The sequence below is a fragment of the Carica papaya genome, chromosome 1 (assembly GCF_054855325.1).
Source record: "Carica papaya isolate Zhongbai chromosome 1, ASM5485532v1, whole genome shotgun sequence".
Taxonomy (NCBI): Eukaryota; Viridiplantae; Streptophyta; class Magnoliopsida; order Brassicales; family Caricaceae; genus Carica; species Carica papaya.
Window position 1 is genome coordinate 19,218,354 of NC_142309.1, and position 11,769 is coordinate 19,230,122.

At 37.4% G+C, this 11,769-nt stretch overlaps 1 protein-coding gene across 2 annotated transcripts; it reads right to left on the reverse strand.

The window, feature by feature from the left end:
• Positions 1–654: 654 nt before the first annotated feature.
• LOC110807322 (TRAF-type zinc finger-like protein) lies at positions 655–11,156 on the reverse strand. Of its 2 annotated transcripts, none has more exons than XM_022032423.2 (6): positions 10,995–11,156; positions 10,809–10,914; positions 4,153–4,288; positions 2,965–3,102; positions 2,733–2,854; positions 655–1,041 (listed from the first exon to the last, which is right to left on the reverse strand). In XM_022032423.2, exons 2-6 carry the CDS (start codon positions 10,850–10,852, stop codon positions 855–857), a joined length of 627 nt encoding a protein of 208 aa, XP_021888115.1. In that variant the 5' UTR covers positions 10,853–10,914; positions 10,995–11,156; the 3' UTR covers positions 655–854. The 2 variants fall into 2 exon arrangements, with proteins under 2 accessions (XP_021888115.1, XP_021888114.1); XM_022032422.2 differs by lacking the exon at positions 10,995–11,156 and adding an exon at positions 9,813–10,030 and having other exon boundaries at positions 10,809–10,920.
• Between the last annotated feature and the right edge of the window lie 613 nt (positions 11,157–11,769).

The following is an 11,769-nucleotide window of genomic DNA, read 5'->3' on the forward strand; positions in this document are numbered from 1 at the left end:
AGAAAGTTTTTCTTTTTCTTTTTCTTTTTGCTTTTTCAATTAATAGACATATATTTATACATTTATCTATAAAAATATGTAAAAATAATAATTTTTAAAATAATTAAATATAAGAAATTTAAAAAATACAAAAATAATATTTAAAATTTTTATTTCATTATCAATTTTTACTACCATGTTATTATTAATTGATTTATCTAATTTTACAAATGAAATATACGTTTATTTAAAATATAAAAATATTTTTATGTATTAAATAAATAAAAAAATTAAATACATATTAGATAGCAATTACGACAACAAACGGAACAAAAAGAAAATTAAAAAATAACGTAGAAAATTTATGCAAGTTTATTTGCAAATTCGCATTTATTTTAATTACTAAGTAATGACACTCTTATATAAATTATAATAATCGAACACACATGAATTAAATAACGCATTCAAAATTTTATTAAATTTAATAAAATTTAAAATATATCCATCCAATTACTGATTAAATTTAAAATAAATTCAATTTTTGTTATCTTGGATGTGAATTGATAAAAAGAGTTTGTAATATTTTTAGATTTATTTTTAACATAATCAAAATAAAAATGAGAATTAAAAATTAACTATGAACTAAATAGATTAAATGGGAATTGAACCTCGAGGTAAAGATAATTAAAAATTTATAGGTGAGAATTAAGTATTAAAAAAGATAGGAATTGCACAGCCTGTCTAGGTATTACCACAATCCAATGAGCTCCGTACAGTAACATTATCAGCACAATGATCTTATAAATTTCAATATAGATAAAAGGAATATATAGTTCTAATGCTGATTTACACATGCCAAATGTGCGTCCTGTACCCTACGAATGCACTTGGCTACTCTCTGTCTTCCTTTGAAAAAGAAGTGATCCTAATAGAACCGCGATGCCTGTTATCGCAATGGTAAACAGAAGCCGTCTCTGTGAAAAATTGCGAGGCTGTCTTCTCTGAGCATCATGTGGCAGTCTTCTCTGAGTATGGTGTTCTGTTCCAACGACTCCGACATCCCTTCATAGGCAAATTCTAGATGAGTTACATCCATCACAAATATGAAATGCAAAGGATATCTTTTGCAGGAAAATTGAAGAATAGTATACTGCATTTGCTTCATCGCCCATTAAATTCTTAATTATTTTTTTTAGTTTTACAGTTTATTTAATATTCACATATACTATTAAACATAATCTATCATGTTTGAGTTACCACATTTATGCTTTAACTTTCTTGATAGTGGAACATGAGTTTCAATGTAGTAGATGAATTTCCATCATCAAAGAATTCAACGTGGGGTAATATTGAATCAAATACAACAAATTATATTCTATTCTAAATATATGGACTAATATAAAAATTAAAATTAGAAATTGAATAAGAAATGAACCAAACTCCAACCTTAAAGCTTTGATCAATTCTATAGTTTCAATAGGTTCCAAGCTAACCAGAACGTCCTCCAAGAATAGAAACTTCAAAAATTTTATTGGCAGAAACACAAACATAATTCAGGAGCTATCTCGGAATGTAATGCAGTATACATGAGCACTCTGGGATATTCTCTAGTACCAGTTATCTAACTAGAAACTAACAGTGGAAGGTTATACAACTAAACCAGAAAAAAAAAAAAAAAAAGAATGTGTAAAAAATGTATAATGTCCAGTTGATGGGACCAGGAATTTAAGGAACAATCATATCACAATTATTGAATATTACTGCAGATATACAATCATATAACAAGAATTTTAGATACTAGAAAAAGGATAAACAGTATGACATGACTATGTCATGCACACAATGAGAACAGATTGGTTATATGTTATCAAACCACATGCCTAAGATTTCATGTTATCAAAGCACTCTGGTATATTCTCTAGTACCAAGTATCTAACTAGAAACTAACAGTGGAAGGTTATACAACTAAACCAGGAAAAAAAAAAGAACGCCTAAAAAATGTATAATGTCCAGTTGAAGGGACCAGGAATTTAAGGAAAATCATATCACAATTATTGAATATCACTGCAGATATACAATCATATCACAAGAATTTTAGATGCTAGAAAAAGGATAAAACAGTATGACATGACTATGTCATGCACACAATGAGAACAGATTGGTTATATGTTATCAAACCACATGCCTAAGATTTCATGTCCGTTGCAGACATATCCATCTCAAGATGATAATGCCAATTCCAAAAGATAACCACAGTAAAAACATCTGTCCATTGCACAATAAAATGCAATAGCATGCAATATCAAAACCGAAACCTATCCAGGTTTTTAAAAATTGTTTCAAAGCATCAGTATTAAAATTGAAAAGAAAAAGACATACCTTTCTGTTACAGTCATTTTTTATATAATTTTCAACAGCTTATCAACCCAAATTATCATTAAGAAATAAATACTAAGCACAAAAATGCCAATGCCAAACAACCATTATACCAAAGAATAGCAAGGACAACTTGCAATCATAAGCTATGGCTATTGACTTCAATTTTAAATTTATAAGCATTTTCAATATAGCTCCCACAAAATGATAAACTTAAATCTACACATTACCATAGTGGTACATAAAGTCCAGACCACAAGCACGGAAATGACATGTATACCAAACAACATGAAACTATCCACAGTATGTTCAAGTAGTAAGGAAGTACATGTAAAAATTATTGAAAGATAACAACAGAAAGATGTTAACATTTCTACCTGGAAGAATCCCCACTGTTCTCTGGAATACCAGTGCACCTATTTTCATGGTTATATCTTTCTCGCAGTCTTATATATCTATTACACAGATGACAAAGTTCTGTCCTGTTCCCACAGACTTCCTAAAACCAGAAAGCAAGATAGAGATTTTTTTTTAATTAGAGAAAACAACAGAGAATTAGAAACCTATTGTGGCCAAGGTACAACAATGCATGCCACTGACAACAATTACCTGATGCTCAGCCAGATCAATAGCAGGCAATGGGAATTCACAGAACTCACATGTCACAATCCTTTGGGGGCAATTTTCACCTCTATGGATTGCTAAAACTTCCCGTTCCATGGTCTCACTACACAGTGAACAAGATACCTGCTCAAATACAATATAAATTAGTTACAGATCAACCACATTTACGCACTTAAAGTTCTCAAGTCAAAGCTAAATCCAGAACTCTTGTCCGTACAAACTTGTTTAGTTATACCAAACCATTTTTAATAACCACTAAAAAGCTATTCTGAGTTTTCTCTTTCCTTCAGCAAAAACTTAAGAAACAGCAAAGCAAGTCCATAATATGCAATCATTAATGCAATTCAACTAAATGATAATTCTTATTTTTACCTAACTGAGTTTGAGAAAATGAAATAATTTCCACATAAAAGCAGACTACAACATGCTCTCTGCCAAATCCCTAACTCTTGCCTTTCAGTCAGCAATAGATGTACTGATATAGCATATGACAATCACATAAGGACGAAAATAGTCATGATTTTGAGTTTGAGCTAAAGAAAAAGAAAAAGTACAGTTTTGAGTTTGACAATCACAAATAATTTCATATATATGCCTGTAGGTAAAAGCCCAACAGAACTCTAAAAGAGTTTGCTGTTTGTTGTGAATCAGTGCAATGAACTCAACAAAAGGAGATGTTCATCCATTAGGATTATCCCCTGGTACATGTCTCATTTTTTAGTATTATAAACTAAATAGCATAACAGATGCAAAAGACAGAACCTACTTTATCTGTTTTTCATCCTTGCAAACACCAAAATGAGTATGCACAGGACCCTCTATCACTACACTAGGCCACTCCATTCTGCAAACCCATCCAATGATTTGTCACAAACACATGCCAAGTTAGGGCACCACTATGTCTTTTGCAGAGATCCACTTAATTTTTCTTTTTAATATACATCTGAACTTAATACATGTCCACCTTTTATTACCAGAGCTAAAGCACCAGCCATACAGAATAATTCCTTCAGGCTCATTAATTAACCAAATGCTTATAACAAAACTATTTTTTCACTACAGAAAAAAGAAGAAAGAGAGGATATTATAAACAAGACAAAAGAGATGCTCGCATCTAAAAGTGCAAAAAAGAACTAATTTATTTGAACAGAACAAGACAAGAAAATCACATACCGGAGCATGGATGTTTAGGAAATGTTCCTCAGCATGTCTTTTGGGAACCATTTCCCCACATATTTTACATTTTTCTAGATTACGCGAGCAATGTGCATAATGCAAATCAATATTTGAAGAAGGGATAGCTCTGTCACTGTTGAAATTAGAAAAAATAAAAACTCATAAATTCCGCTTGAATTGGGTCACATAAATAATGTCCAAGAAAAATCTAATCATGACACACTAGGTAATGTAATAATAAGCCTTCACAAAATTGAATTGTTAATACTAGTCTCACTAAGCATTTGGGATTAAGAATGAGCTTTAGACTACAGTAATCATGTAAGAATGGCTGAAGGAAATCTAATTGTAAAACTTTAAATAAGGGGCAAGGAGGCTTTGGAGCAAGACCCGAAAATAAACTCAACATATTCACACTTCATTCTAATACAGTAGTACAATCCTCAAAAAAACAGAAAGAAAGAAAATGATTCGGTATATCAAGCATTAAACGAAGAGCTTAGTACATGGAACTCCATCATAAATTTGAACCACCTGTTAGGCATATTGCTCCTTGAGCAAGCACATAAGCAAAGAACTTCATCTGTCACTTACACTTAACATAATCAAACTGAACCAAGTTCAATTAACCTCATAATTTTTTTTAAAAGGAAGCCATGGTTGAAATTTATACACCTTTGATTTTGGAAAGCACACTTTTGTACCCAATGTTAGGTTCCAGCCAGAGCTTAAGAACGGGTAAGGGTTTTTCTGCTTTTGATGAGAATAATACCAGGAGGATTTGAGTAATTTTTTGAGCTGCTTTATTAATGAATGGTGCTGCCTTTAAATAGGCAGAATTTACAACTTAAGATAAGAACTAAAGATTGAAGCAAATCAACAAAATCAAAGAAATACTGGAAATCTGAAAGTGGAGAGCAGCTTGGCCGAGATTCTAGGCAACCGTTTCTGTTGGAGTTCGTTGCCAGCACGTGCAAAATGTGCTGAAGTGAAACACGTGCAAAATGTGCTGAAGTGAAACACGTGCAAAAGGTGCAAAAGGGTCGGTCCTTGATCTGCGGTTAACCCATGTATCGTGGGTTTGGTTTGGGGATCCTCTGCGATCTCCGGTTCTTATCATCATCGCCCCTTTTTTTAGCAACCTTGTCCTCAAGGTTAGGAAATTGGTTAGTCATGTGCTCAATTATCTCCCATGTTGCTTCTTCAGCTAGTAGATGCTTCCACTTGACAAAGCACTCTTCAATGATTCGGCCCCCCCTTTCATCCAACAAGTATCAAGTATGGCTTCGGGTTGAAGGATGATGTTGCCTTCTTCTGTAGTGGCTGGCAGCTCTTTGATGGGAAAAGTGGAATCACCAATCTTCTTTTTAAGTAGGGAGATGTGGAAGATAGGATGGATGCGTGATCCAGTGGGCAGTTTGAGTTTATATGCTACTGGGCTTATCTTTTGTTCAATCATATATGGTCCATTGAAGCGGTAGGCTAGTTTCTAGAGGGCCCGTTGGAATAATGTTTGTTGGCAGTAGGATTGTAGTTTGAGGAAGACCCAATTTCCTTCTTGGAACTCAATATGTCGTATTTTTGTGTTGGCGGTTTACTGCATGCGATGGTTGGCCACTTGTAGGTTCTCTTTAAGTTGTGCTAGTAGTTCATTTCTATTTGTCAGTTGTTGGTCAACCTCATTTACTGCTGTCATACCTTGTTGGTAGTATGGAATGCTAGGCGGGCGTCGTCCATACAAAGCCTTAAACGGGATCATCCCAATAGAGAGGTGATAAATAGTATTGTACCAGAATTCTGCCCATGGAAATATAGAATATCACTTATTCGGCCGTTGGTAAGCTAGACATCGCAGATATTGTTCGACAAATCTATTGATGATCTCAAATTATTCGTCTGTTTGGGGATGGTATGTCGGGCTCATTTTTAACCGTGTCCTTGACATCTTAAAGAATTCACTCCAGAAGTTGCTTATAAAGACGGGATCTCTATCATTGACTATGGATCGTGGCATACCATGTAACTTGACCACCCCCTCGACAAATCTCTCAGCTACTGTTTTTGCTGTAAAGTAAACAGATGTGCTAAGACCAAGAAGTGGGCATACTTACCTGAGCGGTCGACGGCTATTAGTATTGTGTTTCTGCCGTTGGAGGATGGTAATCCCTCGATGAAGTCCATGGTTATGTCATCCCATACCTCACAAAAAATAGGGAGGGGTTGTAACAAAGTAGCTGGAGACAGGGTTTCTGACTTAACTCTTTGACATGTTTCATAAGTTGATACGTACTCATAGACTGTTTTTCTTATTGAGGGTTAGTAGAATTGTTGTGCAAGTCTTTTGTAGGTTCGTAGTACCCCAGAATGGCCTCCCAGGGGGAAGTCGTGGTAAGCTTGTAAGAGTTGTTGAACTAAGTTGGACTTGGGAGGAATAACCACTAAGTGCTTGTAATAGATCAATCAATTCTTCAAGGTGTACGGCTGTCTCGGTTGTTTGTTGGCGAGGGCACTTATTTCCTGCATATAGGGGTGTTTCTGCATTTCTTGCTTAATATCATCCCATAACTGAGTCTATGGGTCCAGTGACCTGACAGGATAGAGCATCTGCAACGGCATTCTCTTTTCCGAGTCTGTAAGTGTCCTCATAATCATACCCAAACAACTTGGAAACTCATTTTTGTTGTTCTGGTGTAGTGATGTATTGCTCTAGTACATGCTTGAGGTTGTGTTGATCTATTTGGATGAAGAACTTTTGGCCCATAAGGTAGGGTCGCCAAGTCTTGATGGCGATCACAACTGCTAGCATTTCTTTTGCATAAATTGACCATGACTGTTTGGATACTCCCAAGACTCGACTGAGGTAGGCTACTAGTTTGCCTTGCTGAGTGAGAACTATGCCTATTCCATCTCCTAAGGCGTCCGACTCGATTGTGAATGGTTCATTAAAGTTAAGAAGAGCTAGAGTTTGTGTGGAGGTCATTGCTTGCTTTAACTTAGTGAAAGCTTCATTGGCAGTGGTGCTCCATTCAAACTTCCCCTTTTTAAGTAGTTGAGCCAAGGGTTGGGGTTGGGCTATCACCCCATAATTCTGTACAAACTTTCTGTAATAGCCAGTCAGTTCTACGAACCCTCTTAGTTTTATAACGGTGCTGGACTTGGGCAAATTTGTCATTGCCTGAATTTTATTTTAATCCATCTTAAGTCCTTGGGGGTGTGATAATATGACCGAGGTATTCTAATTTTTGTTGCCCAATTACACATTTTTTGCATTTGATAAAGAACCTGTGCTGCTTTAATATTTCAAACACTTGTCGAATATGGGTTAGGTGAGAGTGCCAATCTGGACTGTAAACTAATATGTCATCAAAAAACACTAGTACAAACTTAAGTAGATAAGGACGGAAAATTGAGTTCATAACAGCTCGGAATGTAAAAGGTGTATTGTATGGACTAAAAGGTATTACCAGATATTCATGATGGTTGTTATGTGTCCGAAAGACTGTTTCGTGGACACCTGGAGGATGTACCCAGATCTAGCGGCACCCTGCGGTCAAGTCTAGTTTGGTGAAATAAGTTGCCCTATATAACTCGTCCAACATGTCATCTACAGTGGGAATGGGAAAACGGTACTTGATGGTGACTACATTGAGGGCTCGGTAGTCGGTACAAAAGCACCAGGTGCCATCCTACTTTCTGACTAGTAACACTGGTGATGAGAAAGGGCTAGTGCTCGACCGAATGAGACCAAAATTGAGCATCTCCGTCACCTGTTTTTCAATCTTAGCTTTTTGGAAGTATGCATACCTGTAGGGACGGACATTTACCAGCTCGGTCCCTTCCTTGAGGCAAATTTGGTGGTCGACATCTCGGGTGGGCAGCAACTAATCCAGAATGTGGAAGAGCTCTGAGAATTCTAATAGAAGCTGTTGCATTTCCGGCTGCTGTGAGGTGGTGCCTTCCCGATTTCTGGCAACAAGCAGACAGCATAGAGTGAGTGTTTGCTTGCGGCCTCCCAATCCAGTTCTCCTGGTTTAGCTGCTTGGATAGGTGGCGCATCTAGGCCGCGTAGTTGCCGTCTTTGGTTGAGCCATCAGAAGTCTATGGTGAAGTGTTTCCAATCACAGATTACGGCACCGAGTGACTCCAACCACTGCACTCCTAGAACCACGTCGAGACCCATGAATGGTAAGGAAAAAAGAGTGAGGGAGAAGGAGATACCTTGGATCTGCAGAGGCACATTATCGAACCGCCTTTGGCATTTCATCGAACTCCCGTTTGCCACTTTTACAGAGAACGGATCAATGGGTACCAGGGGAAGCCGAAGTCAACTGGCTAACTTTTTATTGATGAAGTTATGTGTGGACCCACTATCGATGAGGACGATAGCTTTTTGCTGAAGAATTGTGATCGTGACTCTCATGATTCGCACGACAGTCCACCCAGTGAGAGCATGCAGCAAAATTTCAGGTTTGTTGGGTTTGAGTCCTTCATCTTCGATCTATCTGCCATCAAGCAAGAAGAGTTGCGGGTTGCGGCACCGGTGACCTGCTGTGAAGTTCATTGCAGTTGAAACACAGCCTTTGGGCTCGCTGGCATTGCATTTCTTCCCAGGAGAGGCGCTTCGGGGCGGCTAAAGTTGGAGCTAGGGCACGCAAGGCTTGATTGGGTAGGGACGAGACAGGTTGGACGATTTGGGTCTGCCCCAATCGGGTCAGCCTATTTTGCCAACCCACTTGCTCTTCTCGTACGCAGGACAACCCGATGGCATCTTTCAACGTTCTGGGCTGGAACATGTGGATCCTGTTTGCTATTTCGAGCATGAGCTGTCCCATGAAGACCCCTACTAAGGCCCGTTGAGTCCACTCGTGAACTCTGTTGCCCAGACGCTCGAATTCACTCTAGTAGTCGCGCAATTCTAATGCGGGCTAGGGCCTCATCCGGGTCTTCAAAATCTATTGGCCCAAATCGGGCCCACAACTCCTCCACGAACCCGGTCCAGGAAACCTCCCTTCCTTCAACTCTGTAGGTGCGATTCACCCACTACCACCACTGATTTCCCTCTCCCTCCAAGTGGTAGGATGCCAGAGCTACTCGATATGGTGCGGCAATCCCTTGGAAGTCGAAGTACTGGCTAACTCAACTTAACCATTCGATCAGGTCTCCTCCCACAAAAGTAGGAAAATCCAATGTGCTTAATTTGGGAAAAAAAGGTGCACGGCCGACGTCGTCAATGGTGGCCTCCTCGTACGCAGGGCATGGCAGGTTAACGCGTGGTGCTCGGGTGCTACCGATGCTTTCCTGTATGGAAACAATGGCTTTCGTCAACCGCTGGAGAGTCTCCTCGATCGTATGGAGCTTGTTGGTCGTGCTGAGCTCCATTCTGCTAACCTGATCTTACAGAGCGCCGAGACCGGTTTCCAGATTCTCGATGCGTTCTTTGTTGGACGCCATTTCGACTGAGTTCTGATACCAATGTTATGTCCCACTCAAAGCTTAAGAACGGATAAGGGTTCTTTTGCTTTTGGAGAGAAAAATACTAGAAGGTTTTGAGTAATTTTTTGAGCCGCCTTATTGATCAATGGTGCTGCCTTTAAATAGGTAGAATTTACAAGATAAGAACTAAAGATTGAAGCAAATCAACAAAATCAAAGAAATACTAGAATATGAAAGTGGAGAGCAGCTTGGCTGAGATTCTGGGCGACCGCTTCTGTTGGAGTTCGTGATGGCATGTGCAAAATGTGTTGAAGTGAAACACGTGCAAAAGGTGCAAAAGTGCCGGTCCTTGATCTGCGGTTATCCCATGTATCATGGGTTTGGTTTGGGGATCCTCTGTGATCTCTGGTTCTTATCACTCAGCATGTGCCAACATTCCCCTCTGTCATTAATAAACATTAGGTTACGCCACTAGCGCTAGTAAAAGTATTTGCTTTACAATTGTGGAGCTAGAACAGGGATTCACAAATGTTGGTTAATGAAATTTTGTTCATCGAGTACACTTCCAATATTTTAGTTTGGAACTTATTTTCAATTTCAAAATCCAATAGTCTTAAGGCAAGGTGCAATTTTAATGTAAAAACCCACAACAACAAATTATCATCTCACTTCATATATAGATTTACCATTAACGCGATCAGCACAATGCATAACCTCACGCAAACCAACTAAAAACCAAGCCCATAATGTATAAACATAATGAGTCTCCGCAAGGACACTGCAGAACATAATCTACGAAACTTCAGCCCCATCTCCGGAAGAAAATAATAATAGCAATAAATAATAATAGAAATTTATCTTTTCCACTTCAATTTAGTACTTTCTTTTTGGTATATCAACATACACAAATTAACCATATCCTAATAAGTTGAACATTCAGAAATTTAAACAAGTAAATGTTTACATTAATAATAAAGCTAGCAATTAGGGAAGTTATGAAATAAAAGAATTCAGCTCAATATAATCTAGAGTCCAAGTAAAGTCATAGTTAGATTTTAGGTGAGCAAGCTCAAAAAGAAAATCAGATGAGAACTGCAACAGGTCAGTATGCGAGATCAAGGGGAAAACACGACTTAACGGATCATTGTGCAGATTTTTTGGCAAATTAAATGGTATAACAATCAGAAATCAGTTCGATTGCAGCAGATTGGTATAAATACCAGTGGCTGCATATTCTCATGGTATCATCGGTAGCAACTGCCATAGCGACAAGAGAGAAGATCGAAACGACCTCGTTCTTCGACCAAAATCTTCGAGACAATGAAACTGAAACAAGTAATTAGCAGAAAAAAGATCATCACAAAAACACATATAGAGAGTTAACGATCAACACAACGAAAATGAACCTGTAAAAGCGGAAGGAGAAAATCGGCTTCAGATTTTTGGAGATCTGTTTTTCCTTCTTTAAGTTTTGTTTGCCCCGATAAATTTCAGCGAATTTTTTTAAAAAATAAAACTAAGAGAGAGAGAGAGAGAGAGAAAAAGGAGAACACTGTCGAGGAGATTTATTGATTTACTTATTTACTTGGGGAAAACAAACTTTATGTGGAATGACTTTTAGGTCCCCGATCATCAGTCCACAATCCACAGGCATCAAGTAACCTGCCCTTTTCACGCGCTTTTTAAAACTGTGCGCTCCCACGCGTGCTCTGAGAGGATGTCTCTATGTATTGTCTGGGCTAAATGAAGAATGGGGATCTTGTTGGTTGGAAATTATTTTGGGGCCCAAAATTAAAGTATGTGGACCGCGGCCCACGTCATGAACTTGTTTCAAGCTGAGACAAAAACAAATAAATAAATAAATAAGTACATTTCTTTTTCTTGTAAAATTTTGGTCTCTTCTTATGTCCAAATTGAAAGTCACACCAAAAGTATTAAACTAGACAAAGTATCTAGTTGTTTTGGTTTATTTTTTTAAATGAATTATGAATATCTCGAATCAATGGATAAATTTTTTACACATAGGTTATGAATTGTAAATCTATAGAAAATTATAAGTTAATAAAAATAATTTTTTTTTTAAAATATAGGACTGAGTTTATATATAGTGACTTCATCTACCTAATGATATAACTTATGAATTAAAATTGATGCAAATTATAAAAAGTACATATGCAAAAT

What these genes read in the sequence shown, in the direction of transcription:
- LOC110807322 (XM_022032422.2), bottom strand. Translation starts at nt 9,964, where the DNA reads ATGATACATGGGATAACCGCAGATCAAGGACCGGCACTTTTGCACCTT. An exon ending in CTCTCCACTTTCATATTCTA is followed by an intron (nt 4,289 to 9,812) that starts GTATTTCTTTGA and finishes TAATTTCAACAG; the next exon opens with TGACAGAGCTATCCCTTCTT. An exon ending in TTGATCTGGCTGAGCATCAG is followed by an intron (nt 2,855 to 2,964) that starts GTAATTGTTGTC and finishes TTCTGGTTTTAG; the next exon opens with GAAGTCTGTGGGAACAGGAC.